The 20,142-nt window shown below is 39.9% G+C and overlaps 1 protein-coding gene across 13 annotated transcripts in view; it reads left to right on the top strand.

Moving 5' to 3' along the window:
• Nucleotides 1-20,142, top strand: part of KIAA1217 (KIAA1217 ortholog) — a 246,086-nt gene that overhangs the window by 126,426 nt on the left and 99,518 nt on the right. For 9 of the 13 annotated variants that reach the window (XM_069859470.1, XM_069859458.1, XM_069859461.1 and 6 more), the window contains one exon: nucleotides 15,095-15,290. In XM_069859470.1, coding sequence (XP_069715571.1) covers nucleotides 15,095-15,290 — 196 coding nt within the window. Of the gene's footprint in view, nucleotides 1-6,767; nucleotides 6,849-15,094; nucleotides 15,291-20,142 lie in introns of all 13 variants that reach the window. The other 4 variants (XM_069859456.1, XM_069859466.1, XM_069859459.1 and 1 more) reach the window with 2 other exon arrangements.

Raw genomic sequence — 20,142 nt, 5'->3', positions numbered from 1 at the left:
AATTGATAGTGAAGACCAAAATGAAGTTTAAAAGAACTTAAAAAAGAAGCATTACAATTAAATCTGAGTGATGAAAGGTGGCAAAGCCATGCATTTTTCTGTGTTTCAGAGCATGATGTTCTCAGTAGACCATCAGTTGTCATTGCATACACCATAATGTGCTTTTCAGTGATGTTCATTATTGTATGAATAACCAGGTCAGCCAGTTGTTTAAATAAATTTGAGAGAAAAATACCACAGAAAAATGAGTAAGAGAACAGCTATATTCTTTAAACATCATATTTTCTCTGTTATTCTTTCTTACTTTCCAAAATACTGGAGGCAGCTCATGAAAATCTTTTCCTCCTTAGGTCATCATTGTTTCTTTAGATTCATAATATTTTTTTGTTGTTTATCTTCAGCAATACATTGTGATTCCAAGAAGAGATGATAACAATAGGAGAAAAGGAATGAATAATAGGAGAGACAGACTGTTGGAAACAAATATACTGTGTTTATCTAATTGTCCCCATTTCTAACTGTGGGACAGATACAGAAAAATGGTAAACAATATTCTTGCCACTTAGTGAAGTTTAGTATCAGAATCCATATTCAAGCTGCCAGATATCTCAGATATTAAATGTCAGTGGCTGAAAACCACTAATTGAGCTACCAATTCAAAATTGCCCTGTTCCCTATAAATCTTAGCAGAATTGGTAGGAGGCATGATGAAGTACCTCCTTGTAAACTTCTGTGCCTCATTAGGCAACCAACTTAGAGATCTTCAGACAATGTTTTTTCAGTTTTTCATGTCTGTACAATGTAGGCATTTTCGCATGCAGAATTTTGTGTCACAGAAGAGCGAGGCTGAGATTCACAGATTCAAATAAGGTTCAGATTACCTGAGAGAAACTATAGCAAACCATCATTTTTTCTCCAGCCTGCACCAACTAGTCTGGGCTTGCATGTTGTGTTGCTTGGTGCTATTTAAGTACTGTATCAGGGGACAAAAAAAAAATCGTAACTGCAGGAATTTTATTTTTTTTATTTATTTTATTTTTTTAATTTATTTTTTTATTTATTTTATTCTTTTATTTATTTTCTTGATTACTTTTATGTGAAATGTGGAAAGCAGAGAGTGTGATGGGCACTCACCAGTATAGTTGTTAGGATCCAAGAATGACCAAATGCATAACTTCGTTAAAGAAAATAGTCTCATGGACCTCTTAATATGATTATTTGTAATTATATGCTTAAGTATATACTCTAACGCGTAAATGTATGATGGAGGGAAGACTGAAATATACAGTACTATGCAGGGTCTTGCTTAAAAATACAGGTCATCTAAGGTGAATAAGAAGTCATATTTGTCCTCGATACTACAGGTAAACTGAAATATAAATACAATATTGTATTTCTGTTGAGACAGTGTAAAAATATGGAGCTTAGTGTAGCATATCTGCATGGGCGGAGAGGCAGCAAAAGGTGGAAGGCTGTATGACCTTGAGAACTACTGAAGCTCTTGAATACCAGACTATTTTTTACTTTAAAAGTGGAACTGTTTTTTTCTCTTAAAAAAGTATGGTTTGGAGTATGATCTGGATTCCCTTGAAATGTTTAGAAGCTTGTCTAGTTCTGGTTATTTGATTTTAATATTTATTTAATATTGTATTAAATTATATAAAATATTAACTTAGATTTATTTCTTACTAAAATGAAATTAAACAAGGTTTTAGGAATTTTTTCACAGAAACTGAGAAAAAGACATAAACAACAATGAAGAAGAGACCCTTCTTCACTTTTTTATGTTTAGAAATTAAAAAATGTTTGCCAAGTTAACACACTTGTCATTTTCAGCTATAACATTCAACGAGTTAGAGCCAAAGAACATATACAGTTTGAGGGATGCTGTAGATGTAGAGTATGCTGGAAATCATAAATCCTGAAACATAAGTAGCCCTAATGTTTTGGGCAGACCTCTTCCTTTATTCTCATCTCTCTCACTGCATTCCTGGTTTACATTTCACTGTTGTTTTTTTTTTGTTTCTATGCTTTCTTTTAAACCATTTGTCACAGGCCATCTCCATTTTTAATACAGCTGCTTAAATGCTGTCTTGCAAGTTGCTTGCAGTTGATCCTGTACATGGCCTGTATTTTCATGTGATAGAAGACTTCACCCTTTCCCTTCTTTGGCAGATACTTGTGTGCTTAAAATTTCTTTTGGAAGAACCTCTTTGGCCTGAACCCCACGGAGTTACCATCCTGACTTTTTCCCATCCCAGCATTGTTGAGAAATAGCAGTTTCTTGCATCCTCCCCACAAAACCATTGTTCACAGGAAATAGGCAGTTGATCCTCATTTCCTTCTGTTTCAAGCTGTTTAAGAGGACTTATGAGTCAGCATCTCGTTTAGTTGAATATCATCATCTACATACTCATCTCTAGTCCTTTGTGCTTTCATTATTGTTTCCCTCCAGCGTTGCATGTCTCTGCAGGATCTCACCCAGAGACTGTAAACCTAGGGGATGCTAGTTGGTAGTGTGATGTCCTGGCTAGCCCGGCTTTTCTTCATACCATACCCGTGCATTTCTTTGTTTTTACCCACGTCTTGTCTCAGCAGCTGTGTTATCTTCCTGGGTGACCCATGATAAATGAGATGTGTTTTAAGCATTATGTCTTTGTAAAGACTTCCCTTAAATAATCCATCAGAAGCATAAATCAAGGGTGTATTATACAGACTGAAAAAAAGAGGAAAGCTTAACATGCTCCTGTATTTCTCCACTTTCGCAGCACTGCCAGTACCTCTGTGAGAAGGCACACAGCAGTGCTGCGTTCCTGTGATGGGAGCACGTTGCGCTCCTAACACCCTTCTGTGACATTATTTCAGGCTGACTCAGAGAGACAGATGTGTCCTACTAAATCATCAACAGAAATGTCTCAAGCACATGCATTTTCCTTTGGAGACTTAAAATTTTAGTGTTCAACAGGCCTGATCCTGTCTAAAGTAGTGAATATTTTCCTTTGATCTGCTTAGTAAGCAGATCCAACAAGGCAGACTTAGAGTTTATTCACCCTTGTTTTGAAGGCCCTGGCGTAATGGCTAATAGTCGGTCACCTCGAGATATTAAACCTTCTCCTCCCTAAGTTACTGCATGCTAATCCTCTGGGTACTACTTTAAAAGTGGCATTGACCAGACTTTTCTTATGACTTCGTTTGGTGACATTCAATGCATTCTTAGCAACTTTGCTTCCTCCTATGGCACTTAAATTTCTGCACCTTTTTTCCTGGGCCACCTGGAAGGCTCCATTTTGGTTTAAAGTTCAAACCCAGCATGTTTGGAAGCCATTTCCTTTGTGTCTGTTACCTTTCCCGTAACAGTAAAGACTGGCTCTTGAAATTAGTTTGTCTTTATGTAACACCCCATCCTGCTCATACTTGCTGTTAGTGTGAGGCTCTGCAACTGTTCTAGTAGCTGCGCACCATGTTCCAGCCCCAGTTTCCACACTTCTTCTTGGCCCCTAACAATTTCCACTTTTTTTCTAGTAGAAATTATTTATGTTCTTTTGTTTATTCTCTCCATATCACCTTTATATGTCTGTCTGCCTATATTAATGTATTTCTTTGCATACCAATCCAACATGGACAAGATTCAGTATGTCTTGTGATCTGGCTATTTGCTTTCTCAGCTCATGAAGACCTTACACTAGTTTTAACAGGAACCTTTCTGCTCTGAGAGTATTTGGTAACAGAAAGTGGGAAATCCCTGCTATTCTTCCAGGTCAGTGGGAGAGACTTACCTTTTATAGGCTGTATTAATTCTATTCAGGCTGGTAAATTAATACTCATTCAAGCCAGCTAGGGATCTGCACACTTATACATGGAAATGAACAGACACTATACAAGTCTACTTAGTAGGGGGCATAGGATCCTATATGCTGGCCAGCAGAGGTTGCTCAGAGCATATTACTTGAGTGTTCTGTGCTCTACAGCTCTCTATTTCTTAGTTAAGTCAAATCCAGGGTATTTTAATCTTCTGTGGGCTTTGTTCCAACATCCTGTTTCTCCTCTCATGCTGGATATTTGCTCAAATGCCTCACCTCTCTGAAACAATAATGGAGTTGGTGAGGGAATCAGGAGATGGGAGGATTGTCCCAGGAACCTGTCCCTGGGGTGGGTGCGATTGCAGTCCTTGCTACATTTGGAAATTGCAAAGCTCTCCTTGAATTCATTTCCCATCATTGTGGACTATATATATCCACACACACGTCCACAGATGGAAAAAAATAATATTCCCCTACAATCTAGGAGGAAAGGAAGAAATAGATCATTATTGTTTTCCCTTTTTAAATACTCTTGAGGTCATCAAAGTGCTGATGAAGGCATCAGTGTGGTGTTGAGTTTGGAAAGGAATATAGAAATTAAGAAATATTTTGGAAAGTTCCAAAGGAAGCCATGCTTCAGGCTTGGATTCAGACCCAAACGTCTTCAAATTTCATTCATAATGAGGTCTTTACATGGACTGCAGTAGTGGTCTTGATTATAGTTCTCTCATATTGGCTCATCTAGATCTTCTTTAGCTGATCTGAAATTTGCTGTATAATGCTGTGGAGGCCTCGTTTGCCTCCTTGTACTACTTTATGCAGGAATTGGTGAAGCCTGCTGCGCCACTCTTGCTGGGGTTCTGTATTTGTGTGTGGATCACTTTTTCCTGCAAGACTGTTTATTCAGACTCTTGATCCTGCATCACATCCATATGTTTCAGATCAACACGCATAAAAGGGGGGAGAGGCATCTTGATCTAGGTGGACTAGTTTTATATATTTTAATTGCAAACCCTCATCTATCTACTTGCTTTAAAAATTAAAATAAATGCCATGTTATGGTAAGAGGAGGGGGAAAGGTAAGGATATAGACAACATTTTTGCTGGTTTGAGGGTGGGAAGTGTTGCTGGTTTCGTCAGGCATCCTCACGTCCTTATCCACCATTAGGTCAGAATTGATGTTTCACTTCCTTTGGGAGTAGGAAAGTCCAGAGAAGAGTTACATAGTGGTAATACCCTATGAGGTGGCAGGGTTAGTGGAAACTAAGTAGTTCAAGTTGATCCTATAGAATGACTTTAGGAAGGGCAACAGTTGCGCCATTTTAATGCTGCCCTTGTGCAGAGTAATCCCCGCTCCAAGCATGGTCTTGATGTGTAGTGACACTTGAATGTCAAGCAAACATGCAGTATGAATTTCTCCTTTGGGAGTCTTGTGTATTTGGTGTTGAGATAGGATTTAGTCCTTAAAAAATCCATAACTTTTTTCCTTTTTAATCAGGAGAAGGGTTTAATTAAAGGACAAGTAGTACTTCTCAGGTCTGCATGTGTGGGGTAGCGACATTATAAAAACATGAAAAACCCTAATACAGTTTCAGTATTACTGAGACATTAGCAACAGACTGTTTTGTCTTTGTGATTTGGAATTGGAATTTATCCAGTTGTTGCCGGAAGGCTGCATTTAATTTGTACTGTGTTTGCATAAATAGCTTATTTGTAAAAATTGCATTTTACTTAACAATTCTAAATGATGCATTTATCATAGGGAGTAAAATGATCTATTGTTCTCTTTAAATAAAATGGTACTGCCCTTCCAAAGTATCCAATCGACAACAACATGGAATATCACAGCATGCTTGTATGTTGCTTATCTCATCCCCAGAATCAGCTCTCATATGCTCATATCCTCTGGGTTTGTAAAATTCAAAAGATTCTTTGAATTACTCTCTTAATTATTATGTTGGCATTATAATTACTTGCTAAATAAGATTCTTTAACAATGAGGTCCTTGTTATCTAAGCAGTTGTGTTTCTTTGCCTGGTATAAATAGCTGCATGCTCTGAATGGGGCAGCAGCAGTTGTCGTGGGAGCCTCACTCTGGCTGAAGGAGGGATCAGTTGCTCAGAGAAAGTTGTTTAGAGCACTATACAAAATATCTTTTACCCCCACCTCCACCCCACAGGCAAATGAAGTTTAAGGAAAATACAGGACTTGCACTTACATGGACTCAAACAGCCGCAGGCAATTTCCCCTCCAATTTGCCTATCATTCATATGTTGGAGGGAAAAATATTTGGGGTTTTTTGGCCCATAAGCCCTTTTTTAGCCCATTTTCGCAGTCTGCATGCTTTAAGATCCAATATAGAATAATGAAGAGAAATGTAACTGGAAAATACTTCTTAGTCATACTATAGTTTATCTTTTATTCTTTTTAAAGTTGTGGCTAATCAAGAGTAATACAGTACTTGCAAATTCTGCTTGAAGGATTCCACGTCTCTGTAGTAAGTGTGAAACCAACACAGAAGGGTGCTGCTAACTTCAGCCAAGAGTTGCATAATTTCTTAAGAAAAATGCATATTTTGCCATTTCTTGTGAGATATGGTTGCTAGGTATATTTGAATCTGAATGGCTCAGCTCTCTGCTGTTAATTCGTATATTTCTTTGACACACCACCACATGTAGTGGATCCAAACCAAGTTCAGCAAAGGTCCTGAGAATATTGCATATTATGTATTGATAGACCATATTGTTCCCTGGCACTTGTGCCTTTCCTTCATTGTTTTTCAGTGTTCTCTTCTCTTCTCTTCTCTTCTCTTCTCTTCTCTTCTCTTCTCTTCTCTTCTCTTCTCTTCTCTTCTCTGTATACTTCCAGTATGTACAGGTTATTCTCTTAATTTCTGTTGTTCTCCTTTTCCTTCCCTGTTAACAATTATCTCTTCCCTTCCTCTTCTTTTCTCTCTTTGATCCACAGGTTTTGCAGTGCATGTTGGTCTCCCTTCATTCAGAACTTGACATTCAAAGGTACTTGATGAAAATTGAAACTTCTCAGAGAGTTAGTACTGTACTTTTTTTTTTTTGCACTCTGCTGTAGATTGAGTTTTTTACCCTTTAACTGTGTGTGCCTTGCTTCACATTTAGCATTCTCAAATAAAAATGGATCTGCATGCATTTTCCCTATTTTACAGCAGTGAATTGTCGTTCCTATGGGAGTGTGATGCATGTGTATCCTTTGACAGTTTTTTTAAATTCTGACTGCTTTTAATGGCATGATAGACATGAAATCCACACTTTTTTATTAGATGCTTTGAAATCTACCAAAATTCAGTGGGAGGTCCTAGATAAATATGTTGTCCCTACCAGCTGTCTCAGTTCTAGTTTAATTAATTTATTTGTACATCCTTGGAACTGGCTTAAGGGGTAAAAGTCTTGCTGCAAGGTTGGGGACAGCTCCATGGGCACAGAAGCAAATATTTTTGTATTTGTCATGCAAAAAAAAGCTTAGTTTTGCAACTGCAAAATTTATGTTATATGTACACTGTGCACCTGTGAATTCACCTGTATCTCACCATTCTTCCTATTGAGCTCTTCTACCACTTCAATATAGCTTGTAATACTATATAGAATTGGTGTCTGCTAGAGTTACTTCCTCCCCCCAGACAGTGTATGTACTCATGCCTTTTGATAGGTACTTAAAAGGTGCCTCTGCATGATTTCTACTGCAGTCAAAAGTGCAATCACAAAAGCAAGCAAGGAATGAGGCCTTGGAGCATGCAGAGTGCACAGCACCTTATTTGCACCTGACTTGTCACTTCCCAGCTCGTTTTGTTTCCACTTACAGGATTTAAATAGGCTAATGAACATGCCCACCACAGGGGAGGATGGGAGAGGCAGAGGTGTGGAGAGCAGTAAGGCTTCCCTCTCCTTTCCCAAGGAGATGGCCTCCAGGGATGTAAAAAGAAGGGAAGAAAGGGCATGTGACAAGTTGGAAGAGAGGAGCAGGAGAGGCTTCTCTCTTCCACAGCATCTGTCTTACAGAAGCCCCCTAATCCTTCCCAAGTGCAGGAGCAACAGGCTCTGGTAGTGCTTCATGGCACGTTTACATCCATGAACAGAAGCTAAAAATAAGTCAGTGGTGTGGGTGTGCTGCTGCTGGAGGCAGCTCTGCCTCCTGCTTGCTTCTGCCAGGAGTTTGTTCTTGCTGGGGTCTGGCAGCACCCAGCAGGTGCCCGGGCTGGCCCACACAGAGGGCAGCTCACACCCTGCCCCACAGAGCTCCTCCACTCACAAGCCTGCCGGTTGATGGCTTGCTTTTTGGTTATTTTTCAAATAGCATGTTAATTAAGAACTCCTTCTTAGCTTGTGGAAACACAGAAAAACAGGTTTTTCCAGGACTGCTGCATCGTGTTCTTTCGCTTTGGGAAACACACACCACAAAAACAGACCCTTCTCGTGTTTTCCTTTGGGACATGTGTGGGAGAACAGGGATGGGTAGATAATAATTTTCTTGAATCAGAACACACTATCCCCTAGGTACATTTAGACATCTGGTATATATTCTTTCCCCCCCCCTCCTTTTTGCATGTGGTTTTAAGCATGTAAGGATCGTTCCCCTTTAATCAGCATAATGACAGTTTTTGTTTAAATCATCTCTTTTAATCTTCAGAGTTCTTATGACAGTGTTGGGGATTGTGTAGGTAGGAGTTACCTCACCCGCTGCTGATGAAACGCAGCCATCTCCCGGCTGGAACAAGAGGTCATGCTGGCTCAGGAATACTTCACAGTAGGGTTTTTAGAAGGGAAAAGAAAAATAGCTTCCAACTGAAACTGCCATAAGATTTTAATTAAGACAAATGTTGATGTCCAGGCTGGAATTTATGGATAACTTATTAAAACAAAGTAATAATAAACAGAAGCTATGATGCAAGAATATGACAGAGACTGTGAAAGAACAAATTTTGCTGTGAGCAAAATTGCTGAAGCCATAGAAGCCTTTTTGATGAAAAATAATGAGGTGATCAGTCACTTTTTAAATTTGTCTGTCACATATAAATAAATACTTAATGTCACAAAGCATTTGAATAAAGCAGAGTTATACCATTTTATTTTAAAATGAAAGATTTCTTTCATGCAGCATGATTTTTGCTTAAGACTAGTGGGTTTCTTTTAGTTTTGACTATAATTTTACTTCAATTTCTATCCTAAAATCTTAGGCTGGGATTTGTAGAAAGAGAAAACCTTGGATTCGGACAGAAACATACTGAGAAATGTTTTTACACTTGAACATGGATGGCTTGTTTTTTTCTGATATTTCAAGTATACCAATGAGATGACACAGCATGCTGCATATTTCAGTCTGGACTTGTCTGGACCAATTAAGCTGCTCTTAGATGGGCTGCTGGATTCCTTAGGGCAACATTTTCAAATGCAAGTTCCTCCAATTAAGCATCTGAATAAGAGGTCTGGCAGTGTAAGTGCTAAGCACCTACAGCTTTTATTGCTTCTAATGAATATCTTTACTGTAAACACACAGCTATCCTGAAAAACAGGCTTCTATTTATCTAGGCCTTACAGTTAGAAACCAAAATTTGAAATGTTGTGTCAGGTAAGTCATTTATAACAGAGTTTCATGGCAAACATTCTCTGCTAACTCTGGGGATCACCCTGCTGAAGTGCGAGCGGTTCTGCAAAGGGCAAGCAGGAGTCAACAGCCTATGGATGTCCTGCTCGTGATTCACAGCACTCAGGATTAAAAGAAATGGGTTTTGGCAGCTAGCCACGGCAGGGAGCATGCAGCTGGCCACCAACAGGAGCTAGCAAAGCTCCTGGGAAAATGTTCAGATTTTTAGGATGATTTGAATATCATTCCAACATAAAAAATATGGCAGATAAATTCTGGTATGTCATTAGACATGTTTTTTTCTGCTAGGTGACAGAAGCTGGGATCAACATCAGTCAGTAAAAACACTGATGATAAAGATCCTGTCATAAGCAGAAAAGAGTTTTGCATTCAGATAAATTCAAAGATTAGAGTAGAAGAACCAGTTGGCGTGGCATCCTGACCCTACCAAAGCGATGGACTCTGGTAATGTCTCCCTGTGACTGAACACTACCAGGTTTTAATGCAGCACCTTCCTTGGCAGCTGGTGCCATTGACTGAGTTGTCTTCTCTTTCCCGTTCATACTGGGAGGGAGGGGAAACGATTTATTTTACCTTATCTGGGAAAATTCTTCTGGTTCTGTTTCCTCCCTTCCTCAGAGAATGAAAAGATCTGCACTGGGGTGATACCTCAAGTACATGTACACTGAATTCATTGCTTTACTTAATTATCGTGCTGCAGGCAACCTGGGGAGGGCTGTGATTTGTGCTCTGCTTGTGTGACTTGTGTGGTGAGTATGCTAAGCTCAGACTCTCCTCGGGACCGCCGGCAACAGGGGAAGGTTAGTAGTGTTGCAGCTGAGTGGCAGCTTGAGCAGCAGCTTGAGCAGCATCCAATGCAGAATATGCCTCAAAGTCAGGGAGGCTGCAGGCAAGTGGGGTCCCTCGGTTCAGTGCTGGGGATGGTGGTCAACCATGGCTCAGGCACATGTCTCCTTATCAAGGAGGACAGCCATCAAGCCATTCATGCCATAGACATTAATATTGCCACCAGACTGAGAGTACTTGTAAGCAAGGACCAACTTTGTAAGTTATTGGTCTAACAGGAAATAGTGAAAAGTTTATTTGAAATAGAAATAAAAGCCAGAGGCACCCACTAGCCCACAAGCAGGCAACAGGGAATAGCATAAATAACTCCTACAGAGTCTTCATGGTGTTGAGTGGGCAGCTGCCCACCTGCCATCTTCAGCTCTTGAGAGCACAGGTGTTAATGCTGACTGCTCCCCTCATGATATTGTCTCCAATTGATGGTATCTGAAAGGGACATGCCATAGATTTTTCCATCTAATCATGGTGAAATAACACAGAGAAAAGTGAGCTTGTCACGAAAGGTAGTTTTATGTTGTTCAGCTGCTGAATCACCTCCCTACCACCAGTCCCTGCCATGAGAGAGAGTATCCAAATGCATCCATTGCATAGATGTAATATGAACTTTAGTTCATATAGACAGGTATAAGCATTTAACTTTTCTGAGAAAGTGCTGTGGAAAACACTGTTACAATAAATGCTTAAGAATAAGAACATGTGGATAGTATTCACTTTCTTTCCAACAGCAATATGTCACTAATAGCTTGTCCAGACAAGTAAAACCCTGTAGTTGCGATAATATGGGATGCGAAAGACTCCGTATCTTTGGAAAAAACAGATCCTTTCTTCAGACAACTATGACTTGGATCTGACACAAATGTAGGGAAGAAATATTATTGTTGCAGTAATAAGAGCTCACGTGCTGTGGGAATATTTCAGTGTTAATAAACTCATAATACATTAAACTCAACTGATTTATTTGTATATTTGCAGTGTTTCACATCCTGTGGCCATCTTGGCGCAAGTCACAGGACAAAGAGTTTACTTGAAGGTCAAGAAAAGTGGCTTTTCATTTTTCTTTTCATGTTTCTTCTTTATTTGAAATGTCAAGAAGACACAGGGCGGAGGTGCCTATGCTAAGTGTGTTCTTTAGAGCACACAATTGGAAAGAGTTATTTTACTAACACTATTATTTTTTTGATGTCTTTGTTTACCATTTATACATTGCCAGGGCTGGTAGCAACTTCAGAGATGTGTATAAGTTTTTTCTCCTGAAGAGATAATTTTCTGTCAAGATGAAGGCTAAGGAAGTTCCTGGAGGCAGGAAATAAGAAGTGTGAATTGATCAAGAGGTGAAATCAAATCCTTCTTCAGGTCATGGGATTTTTTTCTTAGTTCTTTTTTTGTCTGTGGAACACGTGTGAAGCAAATTTGCAGGAGAGATATTTGAAAAGGAAAAACAGAAAAGTTTCAGTTCTATAGATCAGTATGGAAAATAACTGGAAATGAGCATGAAAGAATGTTATGAAGAGCAGAGCCATGAAACCAGGCAGAACAAACAGGTGAGAGGATTAGTGGGGGCAAATGTGAGTAGAGGACTAGAGGCAGAAGCATGCACAGCACTTGAAGTTCTTCAACATCTCTCGTGCCCTGTAAGTGCTCACTGCATTGGCATCTCTGCAATATTACACTTTTCTTTGTTCAGGTACTTTCACTCCGTATTATTTGAAATTTTATTGGATTCAAAGAGCCTTGCACTTTTTTGTGGTTTTTTTCCTAAGTCAGTGAAAGAATATAAATATATATAAAATTGTTATGAAATATTTAAAACCATATAAAATAATATTATATAAATATATAATATAAAGAAGATATATTTAAAGAGCATACTTTGGACAAAATGTAACAGATAGACATCAGTCATGAGTCATGATTAACCACTGTTTTAGTTCTTGATCAAATGCCAAGAGTAGTTGAAATATACTGGATCTTCCGTAACTGGTACCACCATGCATTATACCTAGATACATTCCCTGAAAAGGTTACTGTAGAGACCTATATCCTTGTAAATAAAATAGTATATCCTAAATAAAATAGTAATCTCAAAGCACTACATAATTATATGTAAGTTTTCTGAAGAATTGTTCGTCCTCTTTTGGGCCTTTCATTTTTGCTGAGCTTCTTACCCACAGCTGGCATAGGCTGTGGGCTGGTTTTCCTACAAAGTGCTGCATAGGAATCCACTTGATCATTAAGTGGCATCAAGCCTGGTGCTCACTGCCGGTAATAAAAATGCTTTCCTATCAGCTATGCACTCATATAGCCACTGTTGTTATTGTGTTTGAGGATTCTTTCTAATCTGTTTAAAATTCAGAATTACTCTTGAAAGGCAACGTTTACATGAGTTGAGCATGACAAATAGCTTGAAGCCTTTCCTAAATGCTATGTGCATATATGGTGAATCTCATTAATTGCTTGCATTGGGTTTACATTTGAACTACTCCAGTTACTAGAGTGGAACTACTATGGATTTGGACTGGTGTATGTTAAGAGGATTGAACTTCATGTCTGAGCAGAATCCATGATGTTCCTCTGTCTTGCTTGCTTCAGAAGGCTCTGGCATACCTCTTAGAGCTGAGTATTTGGCTGCCAAAAGCAGTCTTTTTTAGTCACAGTAATGCTGATATTAACATCCAGAGGGATCTGAGATGTTAGATGTTAGGTCCTAAAGAATTGCCCCAGGAACAACCAAAGAAACACAGCATTGCTGAGATTGGCTCCATCTGCGCGTTGACAAGACACTCTGAGCAACTGCACAGCTGAAAGTGTCTGTGGCTTCTGGTAATGAAGTATCCCCTTACTGCTTAAATATGCACCTGTTCATGTGTGTTGATAAACGATATACATGCAATTGCAAGTCTCAAATGACATCTAGGGATTCAATTAAAAGAGAAACAAAAATAAGCAAAAGCAAAGCAAAGTAAGTTTAATTTATGTTATCAGAATATTTGGAGTTTTTCTTAAAGAAGCAAAAGCAATCCCCTTTCCAACAAACTCTGAAGTTAAAAGCTTTTGCAAGTTGGTTTTGTTGTTTTTTCATATTTTGTTTTATTTTTAGTTATGATTTTCTGGATGGTGAGAGTTATGTGTCTTCTAGCATCCTATTAATGGACACATACGGATAAGTTATTAATCAGTATAAGGAACTACAGAGCTGTAATGATTTGGCTTTGTATTTCTCTTGTAATATGCCTGTGTAAATAAAATGCTTCAGCAGTGATGGCTACCAAGCCACTTTAGAAAGCTGAATGAAGAAGTACTGACTAATCAAATTCTTTCTCTGTGTTTGCAGGTCACTTGTCACCTCAGTAATTTTTCAGGCGCAAGTCCCTGTATTTACAACCTGCAGACTAGTGCTGACCATGTCAGAGGCACTTCAAAGCATATTTAAGTTTGCTGAGAACTAATGTTGTAAGCTTTAAGTCTTGCAAAAATCCTGTGCTGCTGAACAGTTTCCCTGTGGGACGTTGGATAATACCTAATGTTTTAATCTTAGCATTTCAGAAGTGAAAAGTTCTGAAGGATTTAGCTTTTTTGTGAGGTAGTTCTAATTTATTGTAGTTTATGAGCAATTGCACAACTTGGCAACAACAGGTGTGTATAGTCAGCTAATGAAAATCTAATCTAGTTATAATTCTTCATACTTTCAAGGTCACATAGGGAATATTAAGTGATGCATGCATTGCTGAAACAAGCTCACCTCATTCACTTGAAAAGCCACTGAAGGATCCAGATGTCAGCAAGATATGTCATCTTGGCTTTCCAGAAAGAAGCAAAATCTTTTCTGGACCTTGACAGTGTCTTCAAACCTAGAGCCGAAGTTGATTTTCATGCAGGGGAATTTTGGTGTATTAGCATCTGACCTTAAATGATGGGGAGGAGGAAAACATATATGGTTTATGATATCTTGTGCCTGGTGCTGATTATAGGCCTTTATAAAATTCATATTTACATACTGGTTTGGGGACAGAGTAAGTTTGCTTTGCTTTGAATTTCTGCTTGTACAGTGTCTGTTCTAGTTTGTTGTAATACGGAATTTGCTTGAGAGACTGGAAAATACTTATTCCAAATTAATAGTAACATGTGGTTGAGGGAGATTCACTAAGTAATACTGAGTGTACTTCTTATAGCAACCTGTCTTTCTAGAAAGCACTTAAATGAAAAGGCAGTAGAAATGAATAAATTAAACCGTCTCTTTCCACTCCTGAGAGTCAGCTTTTTCCAGATCCCGTGCTTAGCAATTTACTAGTATGATTACCCAGTAAAAATAAAAATTAGTGAATTAAGAAATTTCTGACATATGTTGATGCAACAAAACCCAAATATTGTTTGTGATTTCAGATAGAAATGTTGGATGGCTATTTTGGCCTTGCTAAATGACCTTTACCTTTCACAGGTGGCACAGCAGAATAGCCGATAGCTTGCAACTACATCACAGTAATTCTTTTTGGAGGATTTTTCTTAGTAGACTTGTCAACATAAATGTGTGGACATGCCTATGATATAGTGATTGTTTGAGCAGCATTACTATACATCTCCTCCACATGTCTTATCCTCAGGGCCTTGTTAGCAATAAAATTTGCAATGTGGATGTACAATCATCAAAACCTTTGCAGAATATCCAAGGACATTGTTTTTCCTAAATAACTTACACAAAAATGACCTTCAGCATACCGATATTTGAAGAAGTTTGGACTTCTTCCTTCTTCTCGTTGTTTCTCCCCCTCTGATACTCTGATTTCAGTAGACTGATAATGTAATGCTCTGTTTTGCAGACAAGAAGCCCAAAGCCGTCCCAGAGCCCACAACCCAATTTGAGTGACCAGACAGAACACCTCTCTGAAGCTTCTGCAGATTCCTTAGAGGCCATGTCCGAGGGCGATTCTCCAACTCCCTTTTCAAGGGGCAGTCGCACGCGGGCAAGCCTTCCTGTGGTGCGGTCGGCAAACCAAACAAAGGAAAGATCACTGGGTAAGCCCCTGCTTCAATGTTTCTCTCTGCTCTTAGCCTTTGTGTTTTCCCATTGTGCGTTTAAAATAGTTTTTAAATAGTTCGGGATTGAAAAAGTCAAAACTTAGGTAGCATGTTAATGTGCTCTGCCATGAAATGCTAACCAATGGTTAAAACCCAATGCAGCAAATACTTTTTGCCAAGCCTGCACACTGTGTGACATCAACTTTGTACAGCATTGTACCCTCATTCTCAGACAGGAGACACAAGGGCTTTACTTTTTCATTTCTTCAGACCAGGCCTGATTGGAAGAAATCTAGAGATATTATTGCCTGACAGATACAACTCATAGTGAAAAGACTTGGAAAGCAGTAGCTCTCAAAGCAAAGGATTTGGATGGGTATGCTGGCAGAGATTCCCTTTACTTTGGGGTAGTACCCTTGCTTTGCACGATGACACGGGTGATAATGTTTGTGCAGGTGCATGACTCTGCTTCCTGCATTGTTTCCGTATCTCAGGGATGAACTAAGCCCAGCTGTGAACCAGAGCTCAGTTTAAAAGAGTGAATTTTGTCACAGAGACTCTGCTCTCCGCTAACGGATGGTACGAGTAAAGGCTGTTTTTTTGAGGGAGGACACCAGAGGGCAGTTAAACTGCTGTGAGAAGGCGGCGTTAACTCACACGTGGATTTCTGAGGAAGGCAGGGTTTTGCTCAGAGGTAAATAAACTGAAATGCTGCTTTCCTGTAGACTCATCTCCCAACATACAGAGTGACATAAACCGAAGGCTGGGCTGCAAATCATGTTGTGCTTGTAAGATTGTCACGTCACAGCAGTTTACTTGTTCCTCAACAATCTAAGATAGTTTCTGTCTAGAGTATTATGATATCTGACAAACACATCAAATGAGAAGAAAACAGGTTTGAAAGTGCAGAGCAGTGGGGCTTGGGACAAAGGACTGATCCCTGCCCATGTCAGCTTGTGGAGTGGCATTGCCACCTTCCCAAAGCCTGTTTGGCCACCAATATATCAGACTCTCTGGGGAGAAATTTTGAAGACTTCTTGGTTTAGAGTTGTTTTTAAGAGCAAGCATGTAGCACATGTATGTTTACTATACATGCAGAAGATGCATCTCTACCCGTGTGTCAGAGCTGGCTAGAGCATCCTCAGAGTGGCTTGTTTCACCCTGAGATTTTCTGGAAAACGTGTTTCCTTCAGCGTGACATCAAGTGGATTTGGCCTTTGCAGGTGTCTGTGCAGCTCTCAGTCCAGCCTCACCACAGCTAGTATTCAGCAATTACTCCAGGCCACGTAGTCTATCTGAGCTCTGAACTTTTGTTTCAGATGTGAGCTAAAAATTGATGAACAGCTTTCAGGAAGCTTTTTGTTGGCATCAAAGTGGGGGCCTCCTATGCACCAGTGCTTTTTGCAGTGTATTCTCCCTGAAAAGCTGAGCTAGAGACAGCTTTTTCATTGTCAATGTGTTACAACTGAAGGGAATACAACGGCCCTGTTTTTGGAGAAGACCTAAGGGGCTTAACACTACAAATAAACCTAGTAGGTTATAGGAAGGGCTGTATTGGATTACATCAAGCATCTGCCAGGCCCTGTATTTGGTCCCCAGGAGAAACCATAGTCAGCTAGTCTAGTCAAGAGTAAGAACAGGGGAAGTATGCGTATGTATGATCCTTACCCTGAGTACTCTCCCAGCCTCAAGCTATCTTTAGCGTAGGGATGTCATAGTTATGATTTCTCCCTGTATAATAAGCCTCAAGAGATGTCTCCTCCAGGTATTCGTTTAGTCTCCCTTTGAACCCATGTAAATTTTTTACATCCGCAACGGTGCAGCTGTGACTTTGGCAGCAAGTTTTGTTGGTTTACTGCCTAACCATTGCTTTTCTCTTGCTTCGTTTTATATTTGCTTATCTGTTCTAAGTTAATGCCATACCCCCTTGTCCTTGTGTTGGAAGTAACAGCAAACATTAGATCACTCCCTACTCCCCCTACACCATCTCTGATTATGTAGGCCTATCATTTCCCTCAGGTCATATCTTCACTTGTCTAAGTAGTGCTGCTGTAGTCACTTGTTCCTCATCCAGAAGCCATCTTGGACATTGGATTATCATTGATGCCCTTCTTGGCACTTTTTCCAGTTTAACAGTACCTTTGCTGAGATGAGAGGACCAGAGCTGCAGAAGCTCACTGTTAATTAGTCTACTCTTAAACCAGTTTTTTAGCATCTGTTGCATATACAAAATGTGGTGTCAGGTCTTAATGGAGGGTGGTCTCATGCAGATGTACCATTTTATTTCATGGCCAGGATTTCCTCAACATAAGGTGTGGAATTGTTGCAATGGGTCCAGAGGAGGGCTACAAAGATGATCAGAGGGCTGAAGCAACTCCCCTACGAGGACAGGCAGGGAAAGTTGGGCTTGTTCAGCCTGGAGAAGAGAAGGCTCTGAGAAGACCTCATAGCAACCTTCCAGTACCTGAAAGGGGCTACAAGAAAGCTGGAGAAGAACTGTTCACAAAGGCTTGTGGTGATAGGACGAGGGGGAATGAAAGGGGCGGATTTAGGCCAGACATAAGGAAGAATTTCTTCACCATGAGGGTGGTGAGACACTGAAACAGGTTGCCCAGGGTAGTTGTGGCTGCCCCATCCCTGGAGGTGTTCAAGGCCAGGTTGGATGGAACCTTGGGGACACTGATCTAGTGGGAGGTGTCCCTGCCCATGGCAGGGGTGTGGAACTAGATGATTTTTAAGGTCTCTTCCAACCCTAACTATTCTATGATTCTGTGGTTTCAGACCTTGCAAGGCACCCTGTCTCAGCCCATCTTTCATATACCAGAGCCCAGACCCTGGCTTATTTCAGCATGAACAGGCAAAATGCAAGGAGAGGGGGAATACAAAGGAGGGAAGCAATATAAAATGAAGCATTTGATATTGCAAGAGGGGTCAGAGCTATGTTTGTGACTTAAGGGATCATCATATACTCGGCACTGGTGAGACCGCTCCTTGTGTACTGTGTTCAGTTCTGGGCCCCTCACCACAAGAAGGATGTTGAGGCTCTGGAGCGAGTCCAGAGAAGAGCAACAAAGCTGGTGAAGGGGCTGGAGAACAGGCCTTATGAGGAACGGCTGAGAGAGCTGGGGTTGTTTAGCCTGGAGAAGAGGAGGCTGAGGGGAGACCTCATTGCTCTCTACAACTACCTGAAAGGAGGTTGTAGAGAGGAGGGTGCTGGCCTCTTCTCCCAAGTGACAGGGGACAGGGCAAGAGGAAATGGCCTCAAGCTACACCAGGGGAGGTTTAGGCTGGACATTAGGAAAAAATTTTTCACAGAAAGGGTCACTGGGCACTGGAACAGGCTACCCAGGGAGGTGGTTGATTAACCTTCCCTGGAGGTGTTCAAGGCACGGGTGGATGAGGTGCTAAGGGGCATGGTTTAGTGTTTGATAGGAGTGGTTGGACTCGATGATCTGGGTCTCTTCCAACCTGGTGATTCTATGATTCTATGATATTAGCTAAATAGGAGGTAATATACTGTTACCACTACGCAATCTGTCTTTTTCAAGTTGTTCCAGGAACTATCAATAGCAAATAGTTTGTTTTCAAGGATAGTCATAAATGATTATAAAATAATAATTTTAATAATAATTTTGGGTAACTATTCTTCAATGCATTTCTTTTAGAATAACGTCCTCTTTTCAGTCTTTTTTGTCCGTGTGTTTTAACACCACCATGCACTATGTTCTAAAACTTTAATTTTGAGACACTTTGCAGAATGTGGCCTTCTTAGGATTGTTTTTATTTCTAGGCATACAAGGGGAGTGTTTATTTAAAAAAAAACAGGAATCTGTTTATAACTTCAGTTTTAAAAGTGTCATGAAAATATTTCTGTTCACATGATTTTAAACAAGCTATGTATAATCACCTCCCTTTCCATCTCTGTTATTTTTTTAATTTAATCTAATTTAAATACAAATTATGTTTTGATCCTCTGCCAACATAATTTCCTCAGTGAGGAAATGACCAATTTCTGTGAATTTTTATTAATTTTAGATCTCAATCTTATTGTTTTAAAAAACTGATTTTTTTTTCTTTTTGAAATTCCGATTCTTTTATAGGTTCCTATTTTACTAATTTATTTTTAAATTGTAGTCCAAATCAACATGGAGCCTGAGAAGGAAGAGTGGTAATGCATTTTGTCTATCTCAACATCATAATTTTGTCAGTCAGGACTAATCTAATGGGACATGGTATTCTGACGTGCAGTGCTGTTGCATGCCATATGGAGTCAACCCAGAAAACAGTATTCCTGTTGTAGGCCTATTTAAAATTTCAGCCTGAGCTTTTAAAATGGTCTTTCTTGGTTTAGAGGTCCATCAGCAATCAGCACTTGTCTCATCAATCTGCAGCCTGGAGACAAATCAAGATATTAAAATTAATTAATTCACTATGCAAGAGAAAATTAAATGTATTTTAAAATGCCTGTTTGAAAGCTGGGAGTTTTTCCAGTGCGATAACTGTGGGAAAAAAATTATCTAGCAAAACTGTCAGAGTGAACATCAGCTGAAACCTGGAAAGCTCTCAAAAGCTTTCAGCAAGCTTCACTTGCAATTTGCCTGGAGGAAGCAGAACCTGACAAGCGCCCAGTGAGGTTGCGCCAGCAACCAGACTGTGCCCACGCTGCAGCTCACTACTGTCGCTGCTCTGATTCCACCGCAAGGAAATGAAGACTCACAAATATTTTCACTTGTAGTCACATCTGTAAAAATGATGGGCCTGATCCTTTGCAAGGGCAAGTGCCAGCATCCTCTGTGGTGACTGAGTGACTGGAGAGGCTGACACAGTCAGTTGCAGCCTGGACGGGCAA

The sequence above is a fragment of the Phaenicophaeus curvirostris genome, chromosome 6 (assembly GCF_032191515.1).
Source record: "Phaenicophaeus curvirostris isolate KB17595 chromosome 6, BPBGC_Pcur_1.0, whole genome shotgun sequence".
Lineage (NCBI taxonomy): Eukaryota > Metazoa > Chordata > Aves > Cuculiformes > Cuculidae > Phaenicophaeus > Phaenicophaeus curvirostris.
This window is presented reverse-complemented; position numbering and strand designations above follow the sequence as displayed.